The sequence below is a fragment of the Tachyglossus aculeatus genome, chromosome 14 (genome assembly GCF_015852505.1).
Source record: "Tachyglossus aculeatus isolate mTacAcu1 chromosome 14, mTacAcu1.pri, whole genome shotgun sequence".
Taxonomy (NCBI): domain Eukaryota; kingdom Metazoa; phylum Chordata; class Mammalia; order Monotremata; family Tachyglossidae; genus Tachyglossus; species Tachyglossus aculeatus.
Window position 1 is genome coordinate 52,687,295 of NC_052079.1, and position 25,852 is coordinate 52,713,146.

The 25,852-nt window shown below is 52.1% G+C and overlaps 1 protein-coding gene and 1 non-coding gene across 3 annotated transcripts in view; both read left to right on the forward strand.

Moving 5' to 3' along the window:
- Positions 1-1,160: 1,160 nt before the first annotated feature.
- Positions 1,161-25,852, forward strand: part of ACO2 (aconitase 2) — a 30,891-nt gene continuing 6,199 nt past the window's right edge. Inside the window, exons 1-12 of one of the 2 annotated variants that reach the window (XM_038756307.1) lie at positions 1,161-1,236; positions 14,534-14,676; positions 16,178-16,436; positions 18,522-18,614; positions 21,611-21,769; positions 21,933-22,083; positions 22,210-22,314; positions 22,514-22,605; positions 23,319-23,424; positions 23,525-23,682; positions 23,949-24,022; positions 25,318-25,429. In XM_038756307.1, the coding sequence (XP_038612235.1) occupies positions 1,201-1,236; positions 14,534-14,676; positions 16,178-16,436; positions 18,522-18,614; positions 21,611-21,769; positions 21,933-22,083; positions 22,210-22,314; positions 22,514-22,605; positions 23,319-23,424; positions 23,525-23,682; positions 23,949-24,022; positions 25,318-25,429 (1,488 nt within the window). In that variant the 5' untranslated portion in view covers positions 1,161-1,200. Of the gene's footprint in view, positions 1,237-14,400; positions 14,422-14,533; positions 14,677-16,177; positions 16,437-18,521; positions 18,615-21,610; positions 21,770-21,932; positions 22,084-22,209; positions 22,315-22,513; positions 22,606-23,318; positions 23,425-23,524; positions 23,683-23,948; positions 24,023-25,317; positions 25,430-25,852 lie in introns of those variants that run through there. The other variant, XM_038756308.1, reaches the window with a different exon arrangement.
- On the forward strand, positions 11,708-11,895 carry LOC119937310. Its single transcript, XR_005453988.1, has one exon. It is a non-coding gene; the product is annotated as a U2 spliceosomal RNA (small nuclear RNA).

Sequence of the window (25,852 nt, forward strand, 5' to 3'; positions counted from 1 at the left end):
AGTCCAGTGCTCTGCACAAGTAAGCGCTCAATAAATACGATTGAATGACTACACCGCTTAATAAATGCAATTATGATTATTAATACACATTAATAGCATCGATTATTATTAATATTAAATTAAGAATAATATAATTGTGTTGCCAACTTGCACTTCCCAAGCGCTTAGCCCAGTGCTCTGCACACAGGAAGCGCTCAATAAACATGATTGAATGAATGCACCGCTTAATAAATGCCATTATGATTATTAATACACATTATTAGCATCGATTACTATTAACAGTTAATATTGATATTAAATTAATATAATTATGTTGCCAACTTGTACTTCCCAAGCGCTTAGTCCAGTGCTCTGCGCACAGGAAGCGCTCAATAAACACGACTGAATGACTGCACCGCTTAATAAATGCCATTATGATTATCAATACACATTAAGAGCATCGGCTATCATTAACGTTTAATATGGATATGAAATTAAGAATAACATAATTAGGTTGCCAGTTTGCACTTCCCAAGCGCTTAGTCCACAGGAAGGGCTCAATCGATTATTATGACTATATAATCTCGGTATTAAATTAAGACTACTGTAATTAGGTTGCCGACTTGCCCTTCCCAAGAAGGGCTCCATAAATGCGATTGAATGAATGAATGAATGAATGAAGAATGAATGAATGAATGAATGAATGAAGAAAGAATGAATGAATGAAGAAAGAAAGAATGAATGAAGAATGAAGAATGAATGAATGAAGAAAGAATGAATGAATGAAGAATGAAGAATGAATGAATGAAGAAAGAATGAATGAATGAAGAATGAAGAATGAATGAATGAATGAATGAAGAAAGAATGAATGAATGAAGAATGAAGAATGAATGAATGAAGAAAGAATGAATGAATGAAGAATGAAGAATGAATGAATGAATGAACGAACGAATGAATGAATGAATGAATGAAGAAATGATGAATGAATGAATGAAGAATGAATGAATGAATGAAGAATGAATGAATGAATGAATGAATGAATGAATGAATGAATGAATGAATGAATGAATGAATGAATGAAGGGACGGCGGCCTGCCGGGGGCCTGGCGTCGTGACGTCACCGGATGTGTCCCCGCCACTTCCGGCCGGCGGGCTATAAGGGTGGCCCCGCGCATGCGCGCGCGTCACCCTCACGCGACCTCATCTTTGTCAGTGCACAAAATGGCGTCGTACGGCCTGCTGGTCACCCGGCTGCAGGTGAGCGTGGCTTCGGCGGGAAAACATGGAGGGCTGCGGGGGTGGGGGGGAGGTGTGTGGGGGGCCTCAGGCGATGCCACCGAGGAGCCCTCCGGGCTTTCCCTCCCCCCTTTCCCCCCGGACAACCCGCCCTCCTCGCCCCCTCAGCCCTCAAGGTGACTCGGGGGTCGCAGGCCCGGAAATCAGCCGGCCACTGGGTCATCACGGTCTTCGGCCCCATTTGACGGATGAGGGAACTGAGGCACAGAGAAGTTAAGTAATAATAATAATAATGGCATTTATTAAGCGCTTAGTATGTGCAAAGCCCCGTTCTAAGCGCTGGGGAGGTTCCAAGGTCAGGTGGTCCCACGGGGGGATCACAGTCTTCCTCCCCGTTTGACGCCTGAGGGAACTGAGGCACACAGAAGTTAAGTAATAATAATAATTGCAATAATAATGGTGGTATTTATTAAGCGCTTAGTATGTGCAAAGCCCTGCTCTAAGCGCTGGGGAGGTTACAAGGTGATCAGGTGGTTCCACTGGGGCTCACAGTCTTCATCCCCGTTTGACGCCTGAGGGAACTGAGGCACACAGAAGTTAAGTAATAATAATAATTGCAATAATAATGATGGTATTTATTAAGCGCTTAGTATGTGCAAAGCCCTGTTCTAAGCGCTGGGGAGGTTACAAGGTGATCAGGTTGTCCCACGGGGGGCTCACGGTCTTCATCCCCATTTGACGCCTGAGGGAACGGAGGCACAGAGTAGTTAAATAATAATAATAATGATGGCATTTATTAAGCGCTTAGTATGTGCAAAGCACCGTTCTAAGCGCTGGGGAGGTTACAAGGTCAGGCGGTCCTTGTTAAGTAAAGTTAAGTAATAATAATAGTAATAATTATAATAATAATGATGGTATTTGTTAAGCGCTGGGAAGGTTACAAGGTGATCAAGTTGTCCCACGGGGGGCTCACAGTCTTCATCGCCGTTTGACACCTGAGGGAACTGAGGCACAGAGAAGTTAATAATAATTATAATAATAATGATGGCATTTATTAAGCGCTTAGTATGTGCGAAGCACCGTTCTGAGCGCTGGGGAGGTTACAAGGTCAGGTGGTCCCACGGGGGGCTCATAGTCTTCATCCCGATTTGACGCCTGAGGGAACTGAGGCACAGAGAAGTTAAGTAATAATAATAATTGTAATAATAATCATGGTATTTGTTAAGCGCTTACTATGTGCAAAGCCCCGTTCTAAGCGCTGGGGAGGTTACAGGGTGATCAGGTGGTCCCACGGGGGGCTCACAGTCTTCATCCCCGTTTGACGCCTGAGGGAACTGAGGCACAGAGAAGTTAAGTAATAATAACAATTATAATAATTTGTTATGTGCTTACTATGTGCAAAGCACAGTTCTAAGCGCTGGGGAGGTTACAAGGTAATCAAATTGTCCCACGGGGGGCTCACAGTCTTCATCCCCATTTGACAGATGAAGGAACTGAGGCACAGAGAAGTTAAGTAATAATAATGATGGCATTTATTAAGCGCTTACTATGTGCAAAGCCCCGTTCTAAGCGCTTGGGAGGTTACAGGGTAATCAAGTTGTCCCACGGGGGGCTCACAGTCTTCATCCCCATTTGACAGATGAAGGAACTGAGGCACAGAGAAGTTAAGTAATAATAATGATGGCATTTATTAAGCGCTTACTATGTGCAAAGCCCCGTTCTAAGCGCTGGGGAGGGTACAAGGTGATCAGGTGGTCCCATGGGGGGATCACAGTCTTCATCCCCATTTGACACCTGAGGGAACTGAGGCACAGAGAAGTTAAGTAATAATAATAATTGTAATAATAATGATGGTATTTATTAAGCACTTACTATGTGCAGAGCACCGTTCTAAGCGCTGGGGAGGTTACAAGGTGATCAGGTGGTCCCATGGGGGGCTCTCAGTCTTCATCCCCGTTTTACAGATGAGGGAACTGAGGCCCAGAGAAGTGAAGGGACTTGTCCAAAGTCACACAGCTGACAAGTGGCGGAGCTGGGATTTGAACCCATGACCTTTGACTCCAAAGCCTGTGCTGTTTCCACTGGGCCACGTTGCTTCTCCAAGCGCTGACTATGTGCCAAGCACTGCTCTAAGCACTGGGGGAGATACAAGGTGATCAGGTTGTCCCCCGTGGGGCACTCAGGCTCCATCCCCATTTTACAGATGAGGGAACTGAGGCCCAGTGAATAGTAGTAAAGATGGTATTAAGCGCTTACCATGTGCTAAGCACTATTCTAAGTGCTGGGGGAGATATAAGGTGATCAGGTTGTCCCACGTGGAGTTCACAGGCTTCACCCCCATTTTACAGATGAGGGAACTGAAGCCCAGAGAATAATAATGGTAGTATTTGTTAAGCATTTACTGTGTGCCAAGCACTGTTCTAAACGCCGGGGGAGATACAAGGTCATTCGGTTGTCCCTCGTGGAGCTCACAGGCTTCATCCCCATTTTATAGATGAGGGAACTGAGGCCCAGAGAATAATAATAGTAATGCTGGTCTTTGTTAAGCGCTTACTATGTGCCTAGCACTGTTCTAAGCGCTGGGGGGATACAAGGTGATCAGGTTGTCCCCCGTGGGGCTCACAGTCGTCATCCCCATTTTACAGATGAGGGAACTGAGGCACAGATAATATTAATGGTGGTGTTCGTTAAGCACTTACTGTGTGTCGAGCACTGTTTTAAGCGCAGGGGGAGGTCCAAGGTGATCAGGTCGTCCCTCGTGGGGCTCACAGTCTTCATCCCCCTTTGACAGGTGAGGGAACCGAGGCCCAGGGAATAATAATGATGATAATAATGCTGGTCTTCATTAAGCTTTTACTATGTGCCCAGCACTGTTCTAAGCGCTGGGGGAGATACAAGGTCATCAGGTTGCCTCACGTGGGGTTCACACATTTAATCCCCATATTCCAGATGAGTGAACTGAGGCACACAGAATAATAATAATAATAATGCTGGCATTTAAGCGCTGATTATGCGCCAAGTGCTGCTCTAAACGTTAAGGGAGATACAGGGTCATCAGTTTGTCCCACGGGGGGCTCACACATTTAATCCCCATTTGACAGATGAGGGAATTGAGGCACAGAGAATAATAATAATAATGCTAGCATTTAAGCGCTGATTATGTGCCAAGTGCTGTTCTAAACGTTAGGGGAGATACAGGGTCATCAGGTTGTCCCACGGGGGGCTCACACATTTAATCCCCATTTGACAGATGAGGGAACTGAGGCACAGAGAATAATAATAATAATGCTGGCATTTAAGCGCTGATTATGTGCCAAGTGCTGTTCTAAACGTTAGGGGAGATACAAGGTGATCAGGTTGTCCCACGGGGGGCTCACACATTTAATCCCCATTTGACAGATGAGGGAATTGAGGCACAGATAATAATAATAATAATGCTGGCATTTAAGCGCTGATTATGTGCCAAGTGCTGTTCTAAATGTTAGGGGAGATATAGGGTCATCAGGTTGTCCCACGGGGGGCTCACACATTTAATCCCCACTTGACAGATGAGGGAACTCAGGCCTGAAGAAGTGAAGTGACTTGCCCAAGGTCACCCAGCTGGCAAGTGGCAGAGGTGGGATTAGAACCCACAACCCCTGACTCCTAAACCCGGGCTCTTTCCACTGATCCACACTGCTTCTCTACTTCTCATACTGCCTGGAGACGAGGGGACCCCACACTTGGAGGAGCAGTGGGGCTCAGCGGCAACAATAATAATAATAAGCGCAGGGGCTTGGGAATCATCATCAATTGTATTTATTGAGCGCTTACTGTGTGCAGAGCACTGTACTAAGCGCTTGGGAAGTACAAGTTGGCAACATATAGAGACAGTCCCTACCAACCAGTGGGCTCACAGTCTAAAAATAAGAAAATTCATGGAATCGGAGGTCATGGGTTCTAATCCCGGCCCCAGCGCTTGTCTGCTGTGTGACCTTGGGCAAGTAGCTTCAATTCTGTGCCTCAGTGACCTCATCTGTAAAATGGAGGTGAAGATTGTGAACCCCACGTGGGACAACCTGATTACCTTGGGCGACCCCCTCCCCCCCCCAGTGCTTAGAACAGTGCTTGGCACATAGTAAGCGCTTAACAAATGTCATTATTATCGTCATTATTATTATTAATAATAATATTCATTCAATTGTATTTGTTGAGCGCTTGCTGCGTGCGGAGCACTGGACTAAACCCTTGGAAAAAGATTATTACGCACGCCCAAACAGGGACGTGAACTCTGGACCCTCAGATTAAAAGTCTGATCCTCTACCAACTGAGCTAACCGGGCGCTCAATAATAATAATAATGGCATTTGTTAAGCGCTTACTATGTGCCGAGCACTGCTTTAAGCGCTGGGGGAGATACAAGGTCATCAGGTTGTCCCACGTGGGGCTCACAGTCTTCATCCCCATTTTACAGATGAGGGAACTGAGGCCCAGAGAAGTTAAGTGACTTGCCCAAAGTCACACAGCTGACAGGTGGTGGAGCTGGAATTAGAAATCACGACTGTGAGCCCACTGTTGGGTAGGGACTGTCTCTATATGTTGCCAATTTGTACTTCCCAAGCGCTTAGTACAGTGCTCTGCACATAGTAAGCGCTCAATAAATACGATTGATGATGATGACTTTTATCCCAACATTTAGAACGGTATTTACCACATAGTAAGCATATAAATGCCAGTGTTATTACTACTAAGTGCTAGGGAGAGCACACTATAACAGTTGGAAGACACTTCCCGCTCCCAATCAATCAATCAGTCGTATTTATTGAGTGCTTACTGTGTGCAGAGCACTGTACTAAGCGCTTGGGAAGTACAAGTTGGCAACATATGGGCTTCCAGGGTTAGAGGGGAGACATACATAACATGAGGAGCAGCGCGGCTCAGTGGAAAGAGCCCGGTCTTGGGAGTCAGAGGTCGTGAGTTCTTATCCTGGCCCTGCCGCTCGTCTGCTGTGTGACCTTGGGCAAGTCACTTCACTTCTCTGGGCCTCAGCTGCCTCATCTGGAAAACGGGGATTAAGAGCGTGAGCCTCGTGTGGCAGAGGGGCTGTCCAACCTGATTACTCGGTATCTGCTCCAGTGCTTAGAACAGCGCTTGGCACGTAGTAAGCGCTTAACAAATACCACTGTTCTTATTAATCTAAATGACAGGAGGCCTGCGGGAGTGGGAGCCCCCCAAAGACTTTGGACCCAACTTTTGTCCAGGGTTGAGTCAATCAATCGTATTTATTGTGCTTCCCCACAGCACCTGTATATATGTATATATGTACATATTTATTACTCTATTTATTTTGCTTGTACATATCTATTCTATTTATTTGATTTTGTTAGTATGTTTGGTTTTGTTCTCTGTCTCCCCCTTTTAGACTGTGAGCCCACTGTTGGGTAGGGACTGTCTCTGTACGTTGCCAATTTGTACTTCCCAAGCGCTTAGTCCAGTGCTGTGCACACAGTAAGCGCTCAATGAATGCGATTGATGATGATGATGATTGAGCGCTTACTGTGTGCAGAGCACTGTACTAAGCGCTAGTCCCGTCTTCATCTTGACTTGGAGGAAGAGGGGCACCCTTCTTCAGCTGGGCTGTCGGCTTCGGGGGCTGGGAGGGGGGACGACGACGACACGGGTCTCAGGGGAAGCTGGGGTGGGGGGCTTCCATTTCAAACCAGCATCGTGGCCCGTCCGTGCCAAGAGATGGTAAACCGCAGACGAGGCCTAGCGGCTTATAACGATGGCATTTATTAAGCGCTTACTATGAGCAAAGCACAGCTCTAAGCGCTGGGGAGGTTACGGGGTGATCAGGTTGTCCCACCGGGGGCTCACGGTCTTAATCCCCATTTGACAGAAGAGGTAACTGAGGCCCAGAGAAGTTGTGACCCGCCCAAAGTCACACAGCTGACAATGGGAAGAGCCGGGATTTGAACCCGTGCTCTTTCCATTGAGCCACGCTGCTTCCCTAACTTGACCTTCACTTGACCTTGGATCCTCGTAAGCCCCCCATCAAGGTTGACTTCAAGGTGGCCTGTTCGGCCAAAGCAGGATGACGCCGGAGAGTTACGGATTTCCAAGGTCTGGAGGAGAGCGTGCCCCGTATTTATCAACCTCCTGCCCAACTTTTTTTTTTGTTTTTCCCCTGATCTGATCAGTTCATCTTTGGAATTTAAAGGAAGCAGGAAATCCCTGTGAGAAACTCTCTCACCTCCAGTGACTTTGTTGTAGTTCACCTTCAGTGGGATGTTTAAAATGCTCATGAATGCTCCATTTTTAAAGCGCTGATCATTCCGCACTTGATTGTGGAAATCAAATCACAGCTTGGAAGTGACATGTCCCCAAATCATCATCACCGGAGCTCGAGTGCTTTCTGAGGGCCGAGTACTGTATTAAACGCTTGGGAAAGCACAATATAAGTCGGTAGCCACATGCCCTGAAGCGAACACTTCAGGGGATTCAGGTTGATAGGAGACGTTTCCCATTCTTCCAAGGTTGAAGGAGGTGTGGTAACTTCCCCAGTTGCCACCTACTTGTAGGTTGTCCCTTAAAACTTCTCCAAATCCCACCGCTGTTGGAGGGGCCGCAGGTCCAAAGTTTAGTTTGGAAGGTGGTACGATAATAATAATAATAATGTTGGTATTTGTTAAGCGCTTACTATGTGCAAAACACTGTTCTAATCGCTGGGGTAGATACAAGGTAATCAGGTTGTCCCACGTGGGGCTCACAGTCTTCACCCCCATTTTGCAGATGAGGGAACTGAGGCCCAGAGAAGTAGTTGATTGCTTTTTAGTTGTCCTTATTCTGGTTAACCTGAGTACCAAAAGGCGTGCCTTTGGAGAGTAGTTTGCTGACTTCTTAGTAATAATGATGGTATTTGTTAAGCATTTATTATGTGTTTATTGGGGGTAGATACAAACTAATCAGGTCGGACACCGTGGGGCTCACAGTCTTAATCCCCATTTTACAGGTGAGGTAACTGAGGCCCAGAGAAGTGGAGTAGCCCACGGCCACACAACAGACAAGTGGCGGAGCCGGGATTAGAACCCAGATCCTTCTGACGCCCGGGTTCTAGCCATTAAACCAAGCTGCTTATCACTTGGGAACTAGAGTTGTCCCGGTTGACCAATCAATGGGATTTGATAATTATGACATTTGTTAAGCACTATGTGCCAAGCACTTGGTTAAGCGCTGGGATAAATTCAAGATCATCATCAATCGTATTGAGCGCTTACTGTGTGCAGAGCACTGGACTAAGCACTTATCATCAAATCATCAGCCCCACATGAGACTTATATTAAGTAGGAGGGAGAACAGGTATTTCTCAAATCACCATTTTTACAGAGGAGGAAACCAAGGCCCAAAGAAGTTAAGTGATTTGCCCAAGGTCACTCAGCAGGCACATGACAGAGGTGAGATTAGACCCCGGGCCTGCGCTCTTTCCACTAAGTTATGCTGTTTCTCTAATAATTGAGCACTTACGGGGTGCAGAGCACTGTACTGAGTGCTTGGGAGAGGACAAGTGTCCAGCGGAATTGGTAGACACTTTCCCTGCCTACAAGGAAGGGAAAGCACTGTGGCCTAGTGGAAAGAGCACGGGCCTGGATATCGGGACCTGATTTTAATCCTGGCTCTGCCACTCGTCTGCTGTGTGACCTTGGGTAAGTTACTTAACTTCTGTTCCTGTTTTCTCAACTGTAAAATGGGGATAATAATAATAATAATAATAATAATGGCATTTGTTAAGTGCGTACTATGTGCAAAGCACTGATCTAGCGCTGGGGGGGATACAAGGTGATCAGGTTGTCCCACGTGGGGCTCACAGTCTTAATCCCCATTTTACAGACGAGGTAGCTGAGGCTCAGAGAAGTTAGCTGTACATATCTATTCTATTTATTTTATTTTGTTAGTATGTTTGGTTTTGTTCTCTGTCTCCCCCAGTCTAAAGACTGTGAGCCCACTGTTGGGTAGGGACCGTCTCTATATGTTGCCAACTTGTACTTCCCAAGAGCTTAGTACAGTGCTCTGCACACAGTAAGCGCTCAATAAATACGATTGATTGATTGATTAAGTTACTTGCCCAAGGTCGCACAGCAGACAGGTGGTGGAGCTGGGATTCGAACCCGTGACCTCTGACTCCAAAGCCCAGGCTCTCTCCACTGAGCCACGCTGGGGATTTAATACTTAAACTGTGAGCCCCATGTGGAAGAGGGGCCATCCCACCTGACTGACTTTGTAAGCACTTAATACCGTTTAGCAAAAAAAAAAATGGCAGTCTTCATTTCATTCAGTTGTATTGAGCGCTTACTGTGCGCAGAGCACTGTACTGAGCATTTGGGAGACTACGATACGGCAATCAACAGATACATTCCCTGCCCACAACGGTGTGGGGGTGACGTAGCGATCCAAGTAAATAAATGACAGCTATGTACAAAGTTCTGCGGGGCTGGGAGCAGGGAAGAGTAAAGAGTGAAGGTCAAGGCGAAGGGAGTGGGGAAAGAGTGGGGGTTTCATTCATTCATTCAGTCGTATTTATTGAGCGCTTACTGTGTGCAGAGCACTGGACTAAGCGCTTGGGAAGTCCAAGTCGGCAACATCTAGAGACGGTCCCTATCAATCAGTCGTATTTATTGAGCGCTTACTGTGTGCAGAACACTGTACTAAGCGCTTGGGAAGTACAAGTTGGCAACATATAGAGACGGTCCCTACCCAACAGTGGGCTCACAGTCTAGAAGGGGGAGACAGACAACAAAACAAAGCATATTAACATATTAGTCTGGGAAGGCCTCTTGGAGGTGAGATATGCCTTCAATACGGCCCTAAACCAGGGGAGAATAATTGTCAGATTTGAGAAGGGAGGGCCTTCCAGGCCAGAGGCAGGATTCATTCATTCATTCATTCAATCGTATTTATTGAGCGCTTACTGTGTGCAGAGCACTGGACTAAGCGCTTGGGAAGTCCAAGTGGGCAACATCTGGAGACGGTCCCTACCCAACAGTGGGCTCACAGTCTAGAAGGGGGAGACAGACAACAAATATGTTAACAAAATAAAATAAATAGAATACATAGTGATAAATATGCACAGGTGTTGTGGGGAGGGGAAGGAGATAAGGCCGGGGGGATCTGGAGGGGGAGAGGAAGGAGGGGGCTCAGTCTGGGAACGTGGGCCAGGGGTTGGCCACGAGGCAGGAGAGATGGAGGCCCAGTGAGAAGGTTAGGAGCAAAAAGAGTACAAGCTGGGTTGGAGAAGGAGGGTACATTCTTTATGCAACATGCTAGTCTCCATTCTAGCATGTCGTGTTACAAGAAATTCCTCCAATCCAAGCCGTCTCATTCAATCATATTTATTGAGCACTTATCTACTTCAGTGCTCAGTACGGTGCCTAGCACGCAGTAAACGCATAACAAATATCATTATTATTATTGTTATTATTAATCTTTTGATTCCCATGAGAAACCCTGGCAGAGTCAGGAAGAGGATCGGAGTGGGAATTGGGATGGTGGGGTGAAATGTGGCGGCGAGTGGGGAGGGGTCTCTGACTCTTCAGAGTGGGGTGTCAGGAGGGGCAGGGGCCCGAGCCTCTGGAGGCAGTTTGCCTCAGTTGAGAAAATGCCTTCAAAAACCAAATCTAATAATAATAATAATGGCATTTATTAAGCGCTTACTATCTGCAAAGCACTGTTCTAAGCGCTGGGAAGGTTACAAGGTGATCAGGTTGTCCCACAGGGGCCTCACAGTCTTCATCCCCATTTTACAGATGAGGGAACTGAGGCCCAGAGAAGCGAAGTGACTTGCCCAAAGTCACACAGCTGACAGTTGGCGGAGCCGGGATTCGGACCCATGACCTCTGACTCCAAAGCCCGGGCTCTTTCCACTGAGCCACATGGCTTCACTCTCCGTTGTGGCCAGTCTGTAGCTCTTACTGTGTGGTAGTTGCTTCCCTGTACAAGGTCCACTAACTGTCTCCAACGTGGCAGGAAGGAAGACCAGGAATATCCATTACTATTTTGGAGTCCCGTCCTTCTGCACAGACTACGTCAAGTCCCTTGGGACCCCGCCGGGTCTGAGGGAGTTTGGGTGGCTCCAGGGCCTCCTCTCCAGCCACACACCCTATAGTGGCTCAGTGGAAAGAGCCCGGGCTTTGGAGTCAGAGGTCATGGGTTCGAGTCCTGGCTCCACCACATGTCTGCTGTGTGACCTTGGGCAAGTCACTTCTCGGAGCCTCAGTTCCCTCATCTGTAAAATGGGGATGATGACTGTGAGCCCCACGTGGGACAACCTGATCACCTTGCAACCTCCCCAGCACTTAGAACAGTGCTTTGCACATAGTAAGCGCTTAACAAATGCCATTATTATTATTATTATTATTCTCTGTGCCTCAGTTATCTCATCTGGAAAATGGGGATTAAGACTGTGAGCCCCCCGTGGGACAACCTGGTCACCTTGTAACCTCCCCAGTGCTTAGAACAGTATCGCTTCTCGGCCCTTTGGCTAAGATCAAGTGTAGTATCTGTTCTTATCAGTTTATCTTCTAGACTGTGAGCCCACTGTTGGGTAGGGACCGTCTCTATGTTGCCAACTTGTACTTCCCAAGCGCTTAGTACAGTGCTCTGCACACAGTAAGCGCTCAATAAATACAATTGATGATGATGACCTCGCCACCCGAGGGGCTCTAATCTTGGTGGTCCCAAGGCGGCCCGGCCTTTCCGTGAGGGGAGCTGGGCTCCCTAGGGAAGGGAACTTGGCACGTCGCCCTCCGGGCAACCAGGGAGAAGGCGGGCCTTGCCCAAGGTCACCAGGCCTCCCCTCTGGACACAGGATCCTCTCTTCTAGAAGCCGTTCTCCCCCCCCCAGGGGCCTGGATTTTTATAATGGGTTCAAAGAGATTTGGGGGAAGAAAAGCCCAGTTGCTTTTCTTGGCCTGGCATATTCCCCGTGAGAACCTTAGTCCCAGAGCGAGCGAGTGTCCTGGAAAGTTGGTGCCACTCATTCATTCATTCAATCGTATTTATTGAGCGCTTACTGTGTGCAGAGCACTGGACTAAGCGCTTGGGAAGTCCAAGTTGGCAACATATAGAGACGGTCCCTACGCAACAGCGGGCTCACAGGCTAGAAGGGGGAGACAGACAACAAAACAAAACGGGCTGGGTGGGTTGGGCCCAAGAAGTCTGGCTAACTCCCGGCTGCAGAGAAGTGTGCTGGGATTGGGGTAGGGGTACACCTGCCCTTCTTTTCTCTTTTTTTTTTTCCCCTCCTCTTTTTTCTACTTTCCCTGTTCTCCCCCCAGTCTGGACTCCCTCGAGCTGTATATATGTATATATACTTGTACATATTTATTACTCTATTTATTTATTTTACTTGTACATATATATTCTGTTTATTTTATTTTGTTAGTATGTTTGGTTTTGTTCTCTGTCTCCCCCTTTTAGACTGTAAGCCCACTGTTGGGTAGGGACTGCCTCTATATGTTGCCAACTTGGACTTCCCAAGCGCTTAGTACAGTGCTCTGCACACAGTAAGCGCTCAGTAAATACGATTGATGATGATGATGATGATGATGATGATGAGCTGGGACCTATACTCCAGCAGAAACAGCTGGAGCAGCCCATCTCATAATAACCGTGGTATTTGTTAATCAACAAGTGGTTTTTGAACACTTACTGTGGGCATCCATTCAATCGTATTTATTGAGCACTTACTGTGTTGCAGAGCACTGTACTAAGCACTTGGGAAGTACAAGTTGGCAACACCTAGAGATGGTCCCTATCCAACAGCGGGCTCACAGTCTAGAAGGGGGAGACAGAGAGCAAAACAAAACATATTAACAAAATAAAATAAATAGAATAAATACGTACAAATAAAATAGAGTAATAAATACGTACAAACATATATACAGGTGCTGTGGGGAGGGGAAGGAGGTAAGGTGGGGGAGATGGGGAGGGAGAGGAAGGGGCTCAATCTGGGAAGGCCTCCTGGAGGAGGTGAGCTCTCAGTAGGGCCTTGAAGGGAGGAAGAGAGCTAGCTTGGTGGATGTGCAGAGGGAGGGCATTCCAGGCCAGGGGGAGGGCACTGTACTAAGCGCTGGGGGACGATACAAGTTAATCAGGCCGGGCACATTCCTCGTCTCACACAGGGCTCACAGTCTAAGTGGGGGAAGGAGAACGAGTATAAATTCCCATTTTAAAGATGAGGAAACGGAGGCCCGGAGAAGGGAAGTGATTTGGCCAAGGTCACCCAGCAGGCAGATGGAGGAGCTGGGATTAGGACCCAGGCGCCCTGTCTTTCAAGCCCATGCTCTTCTCGAGGTGATGAATCCAAAGAGCCCATGGGCAGGACTTCCTAGTTAACGACTCCGTTTCCCCACTCTGGAATGGGATGGGCAGGTGGCATTGGAGGGTTCAGTAAGAACTGCCGTGGCAGCTTTGCTGGGCACACAAATTACACACACAAACACACACTTTTCTATCCACTCTGCCTGCCCTGTGCCCTACAAACTGTCAGCATTAGCATTCTGTCACCTCCCGGTAGAGACCGACAGAAGTACAGTCTTTCACTCCCAGAGTCTCCCGTCCTGGAGGTGGCTGATCCTGAGCCAGGGTCTCCGAAAAAATGACCAAGTGTTCAGCATCCTGGTCCAGCCTCTGGTGGCTCCCCGGGCCCCTCCCAGAACCCTGGGCTGGCCTGGCCCAGCTTGCCGAGGACTTTTCTGGGTGTGCGCGTCCAGTTTCAGGGGCCGTCGGTACTCCATTTTCTCCTCTTGTAGGGCAAAGGCCAAACCGTCCTGCTCTGAGCATGCCCTTGCACCCACGTCCATCCTTAATCTCCATTTTACAGATGAGGTAACTGAGGCTCGGGGAAGTGACTTGCCCAAGATCACCCAGCAGGCAAGAGGCAGAGTCAGGATTAGAACTTAGGTCTGCTGATTTCCAGGCCCCGGGCTCTTCCCACTAGGCCTCCGTCATTTCCCCCGTCCCTGCTCTTCTCCTCTCAGGCAGCCAGCCATTTGTCGTTCCTCTTGTACAGGGCTTGATGCTGAGCAGTCAAAGTGATGGGATTTATGTCCTTGTCCGTCTCCCCTCTAGACCGTAAGCTCGTTGTGGGCAGGGGACGTGCCCACCAACCCTCCCAAGCGATTAATACAGTGCTCTGCACGCAGGAAGTGCGCAGTAAATACCGAAGATGATGGTGGGTTACCACGGTTTCCCCGGGGAGCCCTCCAAGCTAATGAAGACTCTTCCAGTTGTCGAGTGCGGTTGGGAGAGCGGCTGGCTGACATCTGCCATCTCTTCCCTTGCAGAAGGCCCTGGGCAGCGGGGTCCGGCGCTACCATGTGGCTTCCGTCATGAGCCAGAGGGCCAAGGTGGCCATGAGCCACTTTGAGCCCAGCGACTTTGTCCGCTATGAGCTGCTCGAGAAGAACATCAACATCGTCCGCAAAAGGTAGGCGGCGGGGCGGGCGGCGGTTTCCCGGGAGGCCTAGAGCCAGGAATCTAGATTTTAGACTAAATCTAGAATTTAGACTGTGAGCCCACTGTTGGGTAGGGACTGTCTCTGTGTGTTGCCAATTTGTACTTCCCAAGCGCTTAGTACAGTGCTCTGCACATAGTAAGCGCTCAATAAATACGATTGATTGATTGATTGATTGAATCCGGCCCGGGTTCCACGGCCGGGAGCGCTCCCCGCGGACACAGATCCCGGGCCGGACCGTGTGGCCCTCCATCCGATCCCGCAGGCGGGCAGGTGGTGGAGCCGGAATTAGAGCCTGGATCCTTCCGACTCGTACGCCCGTGCTCTTCCCGTGGCCTCTCTCCCACCAAAATCGGTCCAGAGTGTCACTGGGCATCGTAGGGCTGTGTGTGTGAAATGTCTAGTATAAATAATAGCAGTAATTCATAATTGTAGCATTCGTTCATTCAGTGGTGTTTGAGTGCTTGTTCTCCTCCTTCTAGGCTGTGAGCCCGTTGTTGGGTAGGGACCGTCTCATCTGTTGCCGACTTGTACTTCCCAAGCGCTCTGCACACAGTAAGCGCTCAATAAATACGATTGAATGGGTGAATGAATGAATGCTTACTAGGTGACAGACGCCGTACTAAGCGCTGGGATTAGTAACGATAAATACGATTGAATGAATGAATGAGTGAGTGAATGAATATCGGCAGTAACTTTTCATCTGTATATACGTTTGTACAGATTTACTACTCTGTTTATTTTACTTGTACATATTTACTATTCCATTTATTTTGTCAGTGCTGTGCATCTAGCTTTACTTCTATTTATTCTGATGACTTGACACCCGTCCACATGTTTTGTTTTGTCATCTGTCTCCCCCTTCTAGACTGTGAGCCCGTTGTTGGGTAGGGACCGTCTCTATCTGTTGCTGACTTGTACTTCCCAAGCGCTTAGTACAGTGCTGTGCACACAGTAAGCGCTCAATAAATACAATTGAATGAATGAATGAATGAGTGAATGAATGAACGAACCAGGCGCCCTGTCTTTCAAGCCCGTGCTCTTTTCGCTAGGTGATGAATCCAGAGAGCCCGTGGGCAGGACTTGCTTGTTTACAAGCAAATCAGGTTGGGTGCATGGGGGCTCACGGTCTTAATCCCCAATTTGCAGATGAGGGAACTGAGGCCCAGAGAAGCGAAGTGACTTGCCCCAGGTCACACAGCAGAAAAGTGGTGGAGAATCAGGTTGGGTACAATCCCTGTACCACATGGGGCCTCACGGTCTTGATCCCCAGTTTACAGATGAGGGAACTGAGGCCCAGAGAAGCGAAGTGACTTGCCCAAGGTCACACACAGCAGACAAGTGGTGGAGCTGGGATTAGAACCCAGGTTTTGGGACTCCCGAGCCCCATCTACTAGGCCATACTGCTTTCCTTGCGTGGGAGGTGGGGTCGGGCAAAGGCCGGCTGGCCCTCGCGATGGCCCCTGTCCCCCAGGCTGAACCGGCCCCTGACCCTGTCGGAGAAGATCGTCTACGGGCACCTGGACGACCCCGGGAACCAGGAGATCGAGCGGGGCAAGACGTACCTGCGGCTGCGGCCCGACCGCGTGGCCATGCAGGACGCCACGGCCCAGATGGCCATGCTGCAGTTCATCAGCAGCGGGCTGCCCAAGGTGGCCGTGCCCTCCACCATCCACTGCGACCACCTCATCGAGGCCCAACTCGGGGGCGACAAGGATCTCCGGAGAGCCAAGGTACTGCCCGAGGCCGGGGGCGATTGGGAGCTTGGCATTCTCATGTTCCGTTCCCGCCAACCCCCGCCCCCGTTTCCCTGTCTTTCCTTCCCATCCCTGCTTCTTCCTTCCCCCTGCAGGGTTTTCCAGGAAGGGGGAAGCAGCGTGGCTCCGTGGAAGGAGCCCGGGCTTTGGAGTCCTTTTAAACTGTGAGCCCACCTTTTAGACTGTGAGCCCACTGTTGGGTAGGGACCGTCTCTATATGTTGCCAATTTGTACTTCCCAAGCGCTTAGTACAGTGCTCTGCACACAATAAGTGCTCAATAAATACGATTGATGATGATGATGGAGTCAGAGGTCATGGGTTCAAATCCCATCTCCGCCAATTCATTCATTCATTCAGTCGTATTTATCGAGGTCTTACTGTGTGTAGAGCACTGTACTAAGCACTTGGGAAGTACAAGTTGGCAACATATATCCCAATTTGTACTTCCCAAGCGCTTAGTACAGTGCTCTGCACACAGTAAGCGCTCAATAAATACGATTGATTGATTGATTGATATAGAGACGGTCCCTGCCCAACAGTGGGCTCACAGTCTAGAAGGGGGAGACAGAGAACAAAACAAAACATATTAACAAAATAAAATAAATAGAATAAACATGTACAAATTAAATAAATAAGTAGAGTAATAAATATGTACAAACATACACATATATACAGGTGCTGTGGGGAGGGGAAGGAGGTGAGGCAGGGGGATGGGGAGAGGAAGGAGGGGGCTGAGTGTGGGAAGGCCTCCTGGAGGAGGTGAGCTCTCAGTAGGGCCTTGAAGGGAGGAAGAGAGCGAGCTTGGCGGATGTGCCAATTGTCAGCTGTGTGACTTTGGGCGAGTCACTTCACTTCTCTGGGCTTCAGTTCCCTCATCTGTAAAATGGGGGTGAAGACTGTGAGCCCCGCGTGGGACAACCTCATAACCTTGTATCCCCCCAGTGCTTAGAACAGTGCTTTGCACGTAGTAAGCACTTAAGAAATACCTTTATTATTATTATTAGGGGGGGCCCTGAGGTCTTTCACGGGGTGGCCGGCCAGCCTCGGGATCAGTTCTGGGCTCCGGAACGGGGTCACGGACGCCCCACCTCCGGGCCTCTTCCCCCTCCTCCCTAATCCACCCCCTCCCTCCGCCATCTGCCCTGGGAGTGGACTTCGCTCTGGGCGCCAGCTGGCCGGAGCTGAATGCTGGCAGGGCTGAGGCCGGGCGCAGCTGGGGGCCGGGCCCCTGGCACACTGATGCCCACGGTTTGGGAACGAACGGAGCTGAGCTCGCCTGAGTGGGGCAGGAGCCATCCGAGGCCCCGTGGGAAAGTGCCAGGATGCTGGGGGGGTCCCCTCAGAGCGTGAGGTATTTGGGGAGTTTGGCTCCCGAGTCCTCAGGGGGATAGAAGAGGAGCCAGTGTGAACCGTTTGGACCACAGTCATGCCTTGTGAACGTTTGTTTTTGTTTTATGGCTTTTATCGGTGCTTACTGGGTGCCAAGCTCTGTGCTGAGCACGGGGGTGGATACAAGGCAGTCCCACGTGGGGCTCACAATCTTAATCCCCGTTTTACAGATGAGGGAACTGAGGCCCAGAGAAGTGAAGCGACTTGCCTGAGGTCACCCAGCAGACAAGTGGTGGAGCTGGGATTAGAACCCAGGTCCTTCTGATTCCCAGGCCCGTGCTCTTTCCGCTAGGCCACACTGCTTCCCCACTGCGCACGCTCAGTAGCAGTAGTAGTAGTAATAATTGTGGTGGTTATTAAGCACTTACTGTTGGCTGGGGTAGATCTGGTACAATTGGGTCAGACCCAGTCTCTGTCCTACAAGGGAATTTACAGTCTAAAGGGGAGGGATGACAGGTATTTTGTCCCCATTTTCCAGATTGGGGAGCGGGGGGGGAGGCCCAGTGGAGTGACTTTCCCAAGGTCAGGCAGCCGGCGAGTGGCAGAACGGGGATTAGTCGAGCGGTGCCAGCTTCGTGGCGTGCGAGGGCGGGGCCGAAGTCGAGGGCCTGGGCTGGCAGGAAGCGGGCGCACCGGGTGGCTGACGTTTTGTTTGGGACTTAACCCAATAGGACATCAACCAGGAGGTGTACAACTTCCTGGCTACGGCCGGAGCCAAGTACGGAGTGGGTTTCTGGAGGCCCGGATCCGGCATCATCCACCAGGTAAAGACGGCTGGGCGACCTGGTCCTCGGGGAGGATTCCGGGACCCGTATCAGCCTCTTCCCCCACCCCCTTTCCTTGAGTCACGGAGGGGCTGGAACTTGGTGGCAGGAAGGTGACTGGGTGAATTCCCAGCACGTGTGCGCATTTGCATGCACGCATGCATTCTCAAGGTGACCTCTTCCTTCTCATCTCTGCCTCAGTCCTGACTTGCCTGGCTTCCCCTTTGAAGGTCAGAGGGTCGGTATGTACCCGGGAGCCTGGGCTCCATCCGGGACAGGAGGGGACAGGCCGAATTATCATCCGGGGGATCCTGGAAGGAAGCGGGGCCGGAAACAGTCTTGCCACAGCGGGACTGAGCGTCCCCGCCGAGCGCCTGCCTCGGGCCGGTGGGCTTCCAAACGGCTACCCCACTCAGAGGAGGGAGGTTTCCCTCTCTAGTTGGAGAGGACTTAGTCCAGCGTACTGCACACAGTGAGCGCTCAGCGCCGACAGTTAATCGATCGAACAAGCGACCAAGCAAGCAGCTTCTGGAGCAAGATGGATTTGGGGGTGGTCGGGTGGTAAAAGTGGGAGGTGGCTTGCCTTGCTCCAGTTTTGGGGCCCATCTTCCCTGGAGGGCTGAGTCGGCCTGGAGGGGAAGGGAAGGTAATCCTCTGGTTTGTGCTGGGGGAGGGGGACCCTCGTTGCCGAGGTCAGGACCCAAACCCCAGGTGGTCCTGAATGGGAAGGGGAAGCAGGAGGCAGGCGCTGGTGCTGGGGTGTCCTTTCACACCTGGGGTGTGTGGGGGTTGGCAGGAGCAGTGGGAAAACCAGTATCGGTGCTGTCCGTCCTCCTCCCCCATCCCCCTACACCCCAAGCCGTGGTGGGGGCCAAAGCTGTTGCGTCCCTCCTCTCGGGGGAAAAACCAGTCTATGTAAAGATGAAAATGAGGCCAAGAAGAGATCACTGCCTTCACACCCGCTGCGTGCCAGCCGTGGCAGAGCTTAGACCTGCCTGTGATTTGCTGCAGCTGGGTCATTTGGGGTGCAGGGTGGCCTCAGACCCGGTGGGGAGAGAGGAGGGCACTTTGTGATTGGCCCGACGAAGGTGAGCTTGGAATCCTTCCCGTTGGCCCCCGTCCTGGGCTACAGCTTAGACCTCTCGGGCTAGGGGAGCGTCCAAGTCCTGGGCTACCGGAGAGTGAGACCCGGGGCCCGCTCGGCCTCTCTCCGTTCCCCCGCTCTCCCCTCGTTTCCCCCCGTCCCTTTCCAAGAACAGGAGCAGAAGCCCCCGCTTCCCTTTTTTCCATGGTGGACACGGTCTATGTCTGCCTCTCAGCTGAAGCCCGCCGGGCTTCCCGTCCATACTCTTGGGGACATTGGGGGTGGGGCCGGATGGGCACCGCGGGAGACTGCCTTCCGGGGCTCTTGCCAACTGGGGAAGCGGCTGAGCCAAATTCCCCCTGCCCCACTTGCCTTCCGCTGGGCAAAAGGACTGCCCGGGGCCCCGGGTTGGGTGCCAAGACGGGTGAAACGGCCCCGACAGAGGATGCCACCCAGAGAGACTGCGGTTTTGCCCGGGCTCAGGTACCCAGAGCTTGTCTCTGCCGCCCTGGATTCGCCTGCCCCGTTTGCCTCTGGCTGATTGCATTTCGAGCCCTCGGGTCTAGATGACAGACTGCTCTAGGGTGGGCCCAGGGGCCGCCACGCGTCTCTCCGAACACTCTGTGGGGTGCCTAGCGCTCCGTGGGGACTCCCGTCTGCCCCTGGCAGCCCCTCATCCTTACAGCGGTCCATCCTGTAGCACAGTTAGCCACTGGGCCGGAAAACGGACCGTGGGCCGCTCTGCCGGGTCAGCATCAGGCTAAACACCTTGCCTAGGCACCGAAAGAGGGTAGCGGGGCAGCAGCACCCATCTGTACCAGTTAAAAATCCCCCAGCAAATTAACCCCCTTGGGTCACTGGCCTGCAGACTAGCAGAGGGCACTAGCGACCGTCACCGCACACTGAATGGTGCTGTGACGGATGAAACCTAGTCAGGCTACGGGAGGGGGTCTCTCTTACTCTCTGGCTCTGTCTTAGTGTCTGTCAATCAACCAGTGGTATTTATTTTATTTTGTTAGTATGTTTGGTTTTGTTCTCTGTCTCCCCCTTTTAGACTGTGAGCCCACTGTTGGGTAGGGACTGTCTCTATATGTTGCCAATTTGTACTTCCCAAGAGCTTAGTACAGTGCTCTGCACATAGTAAGCGCTCAATAAATACGATTGATGATGATTGAGCACTTAGTATGTGCAGAAAACTGCACTAACTGCTTGAGAGAGTACAACAGAATTAGCAAACACGTTCCCTGCCCTTAACGAGCTGGAGGACATGAAAGCGTGACCTTTTTTCTTCATCTCAAACGCCCGGGATGAAATGTAAAACTCCTACCTGTAGCAGCAGATTCTGCCAGCAAACACACACAGCACGTACAGATGGTCACTTCTTCTCACCCATTCACTCTCCCTGGGTCCATCATCATCATCATCATCATCAATCGTATTTATTGAGCGCTTACTATGTGCAGAGCACTGTACTAAGCGCTTGGGAAGTACAAATTGGCAACATATAGAGACAGTCCCTACCCAACAGTGGGCTCACAGTCTAAAAGGGGGAGACAGAGAACAAAACCAAACATACTAACAAAATAAAATAAATAGGATAGATATGTACAAGTAAAATAAATAAATAAATAGAGTAACAAATATGTACAAACATATATACATATATACAGGTGCTGTGGGGAAGGGAAGGAGGTAAGATGGGGGGGATGGAGAGGGGCGGGGGGGAGAGGAAGGAAGGGGCTCAGTTTGGGAAGGCCTCCTGGAGGAGGTGAGCTCTCAGCAGGGCCTTGAAGGGAGGAAGAGAGCTATCTCATTGCTTTAGTGTACCGCTTTCCCCCTCCTGCTCCCTCTCCCGCTACCTGGGGGGGGGGTCTTCAGCGTGTCGGGCGTTCTGGTCCCCGTCCTCCCTCAGATCATCTTGGAAAACTACGCCTACCCCGGCGTCCTGCTGATCGGCACGGATTCCCACACCCCCAATGGCGGCGGCTTGGGCGGCATCTGCATCGGCGTCGGTGGGGCGGACGCGGTGGACGTCATGGCGGGGATCGCCTGGGAGCTCAAGTGCCCAAAGGTGAGTTGGAAGTGGAGGCCGTTACCCAAGGGGGAGGCCGTGGGGGGGATTTCCAGCCTCCTTCTCGGGATCTCCGGGGAGGCGGGGGGTGAGGGTGGGAGCCAGGCAACAGACACAGGCCCCCCTGCCCACCCCCTGACTCTGTCTTTGTGCGGCTGGTCAGGTGATTGGCGTGAAGCTGACCGGATCCCTGTCGGGCTGGAGCTCTCCCAAGGATGTGATCCTGAAGGTGGCGGGCGTCCTCACGGTGAAAGGTGGCACGGGGGCCATCGTGGAGTACCACGGGCCCGGTGTGGACTCCATCTCTTGCACTGGTGAGGGTCTGGGATGGAGGACCCGTCCGTACACTGGCATCCCCCGGAAGGCCTCGCGCTTACCATTGCATTTGCAAGAGGACGGGAGCCAAAAATCCTCCATCGGGTGTCTGTTTTTCCCCTTAGGCATGGCGACGATCTGTAACATGGGCGCAGAGATCGGTGCCACCACCTCGGTTTTCCCGTACAACCACAGGATGAAGACCTACTTGAATAAGACGGGTCGCACTGGTGAGCGGGGAGGCGGGGGGACGTTGCGCCCCTCCTCTCCAGACGAGACCCTCTGTCTAGTCTGAGTCTGGGAGGGGGCCACGGGGTGACAGCAGCGGGCACGTGGGGAAGAGCCGGTCGGGCGCCCTGAGCCCTGGATGCCGGAGCCGGAGTCCCGGGCAGGCAGGCTTGACATTCCAGCCTCCCTTTCTGATTCCAGACATCGCCAAGCTGGCCGACGAATTCAAGGATCACTTGGTGCCCGACCCTGGCTGCCAGTATGATCAAGTGATTGAAATTAACCTCAACGAGGTAAGGCGCACACCCGGCCCCATGGAGGGAAGCGGGGGATGGTGGACGGGGCGGCGTCTCCCCCTATCCGAGTCCACCGCGGGAAGATGGACGTCGGGGTGGACTCTAGCCGGGCAGACAGCCGGAGCAGCCTCGGGGAGGGGCTCCTTCCCCGCTACCTGCACGTTTGCCCCCGGGAATCCGTGGGGCTTTGGCGGAGGGCCAGGCGCGGGGCGGCCCGCTGTACCCGGCCCCTAGGTCAGTGTGGTCAACTACAGCCAGAGATCTCATCGCTTGTCCCTCGTTTGTAAAATGGCAAAAGCCCAATGTGTTCCTATCAGGCCGTCTAATCTACGCGCTCAAGTGCCCATTTCCTTGCTCTGTTGCTGGGAGCCCAAGGGTACCGAGAGTTGTCGGTCGGGGGCCGGGATCAGGACGCTGGCGTTCCCGGGATGGCCAGCGGATGGGGGGTGATGGTGGTGGTGTCCAGCCCTTAATTACGTATCGCTCGAGCCGCCCTCTCCTGTCTTCTACCCAGCCCCTTCCTGAAGACTCAAAGAATCGTCTCGGTATTGAGGACATCTGGTCCCGGGGGTGTCGGCATCACTATCTCCAGTTTGGGTGTGAGCCTGGTTCAGAAGGCAGTGGGGGAGCTGGTATTTTCTCCCTCCGGGGCATCGGCGGCTCTCTCGGTGCCTCCGCCCCTCCCTCACCCAGCCCTGCCTCTCTTCCAGCTGAAGCCACACATCAACGGACCCTTCACCCCCGACCTGGCCCACCCCGTAGCCGACGTGGGGGCCGTGGCCGAGAAGGAGGGCTGGCCCCTGGACATCCGAGTGGGTGAGAGAGCCCGCTCCACCCCGCCGCTCTGGTCGGGAGGCGGGCTCGGGGGGTCCTGAAAGCCCCTCTGTGGTGATGCTCCCCTTCCCGCCTCCCGTAGGGCTGATTGGCAGCTGCACCAACTCGAGCTACGAGGACATGGGGCGGTCGGCCGCCGTGGCCAAGCAGGCGCTGGCCCACGGCCTCAAGTGCAAGTCTCAGTTCACCATCACGCCCGGCTCCGAGCAGATCCGGGCGACCATCGAGAGAGACGGCTACGTGAGCGCTCCGCTTCTACCCCCGGCCGCCCCCGCCCCCGGGCCGCCCCACTGTCCACCTCAGCGGCTGCGGGACTAACTAGTTGCCGATGTCTCCCCACCCCGGGTGCCCGGGAACTCGGCGGGAATCGGGTCTCCGGCTCCGTCCTCCGGGGCGGGGAAGCCGCCCGGGTCTCCCGCCAGCGAGCCTCCCTGTCCGGGGATCGTTGACCTGTCCACCGCAGCACTTTACACCCTCTGCCCCGCTCCCGCCTTCCCTCCCCGCAGGCGCAAATCCTTCGGGACGTGGGCGGTATCGTCCTGGCCAATGCCTGTGGCCCTTGCATCGGCCAGTGGGACAGGTGAGGGGCTCTGGCCCGGGGGCAATCGTCCTTCCTCAGCCCGGGTACACCTTCTCCACCCCAAGCCTTCCGCAGCGGGCCGCGTGGCAGGTTGGGGGGCCTTGACTGGAACACACAGAGTTAATAATAATAAGAATAATAATAATGATGGCATTTATTAAGCACTTACTATGTGCAAAGCACTGTTCTAAGCGCTGGAGAGGTTACAAGGTGATCAGGTTGCCCCACAGGGGGCTCACAGTCAATCCCCATTTTACAGATGAGGGAACTGAGGCCCAGAGAAGTGAAGTGACTTGCCCAAAGTCACCCAGCTGACAATTGGCGGAGCCGGGATTTGAACCCATGACCGCTGACTCCAAAGCCTGGGCTCTTTTCCACTGATCCATGCTGCTTCTCAGCTTAGTGAGTTGGGGAGTGCCGGGGCCTGTCGCGTTGTAAACCCCCCCCCATCTTAGAAGGTGAGAAGCAACGTGGCCTAATGGATAGAACACGGACCTGGGTTCTGATCCCCACTCCGCCACTTGTTTGATCTTGGGCAAGTTGATTAACTTCTCCGGGCCTCAGTTCCCTCGTCTGTGAAATGGGGATTAAGATTCTGAGCCCTGTATGGGACAGGGACTGTGTCTGACCTGATTATCTTGTCTCTACCCAAGTGTTTGGCACCAAGTAAGCTCTTAACGAATACCACAGTTACTGTTGTTATTAGCTAGGCCCAGAGAGGGGAGGAGTGTGGACGGCTAGACGTGGGGACCAGGCCTGAGGCGATTTTCTCTTGGTGGGAGGTGGGTTTCTCAGCCCCTGGGCCTCCATCACTGTGAGGGTGGACCTAGGCTGTGGGAAGAAGGGGAAAAGGAATGACTCTTCTTGCTCTAATAATAATAATAATGGCATTTATTAAGCGCTTACTATGTGCAAAGCACTGTTCTAAGCGCTGGGGAGGTTACAATCTGATCAGGTTGTCCCACGGGGGGCTCACAGTCTTCATCCCCATTTGACAGATGAGGGAACTGAGTGAGGCCCAGACAAGTGAAGTGACTTGCCCGAAGTCACCCAGCTGACAATTGGCGGAGCCGGGATTTGAACCCGTGACCTCTGACTCCAAAGCCCGGGCTCTTTCCACTGAGCCACGCTGCTTCTCTACTAGAAGAAGTTGGGGCCGGGCCGAGGGACCCCACGGGGCTGTCACGGCGGGGTCCATCCTCCTAAGGGGACCAGACCAGGGTTTCGGTGGTCCACCCCATCCCTGTTGGATTCCCCTGCTCGGCGGGTCTGAGATCCCGGCTCATCCCTTGCAGGAAAGACATCAAGAAGGGAGAGAAGAACACCATCGTCACGTCCTACAACAGGAACTTCACCGGCCGCAACGACGCCAACCCCGAGACGCACGCCTTCGTGACTTCCCCCGAGGTAGCTGGGGGCGGGAATGCAAAGCCGGGAGGGCCACGTTGGGGAGCCCCTCTGGTGGAGCCTTCGTTGGGTTTGGGGAATCAATCAATCAATCAGTCGTATTTATTGAGCGCTTACTGTGTGCAGAGCACTGTATTAAGCGCTTGGGAAGTCCAAGTTGGCAACATATAGAGACGGTCCCTACCCAACAGTGGGCTCACAGTGTAGAGCGGGGGAAGCGGGTTTAGAGCAGATGGTCCGAGTCCACTCCCCAGACCCCACTCCAAAACCAGAGAGCAGGAAGAAGATGGTGTAGAAACCGCCCTCCCACCCCCATCATCGTCAGTCGTATTTATTGAGCGCTTACTGTGTGCAGAGCACTGTACTAGGTGCTTGGGAAGTCCAAGTTGGCAACATATAGAGACGGTCCGGGGGAAGCGGGTT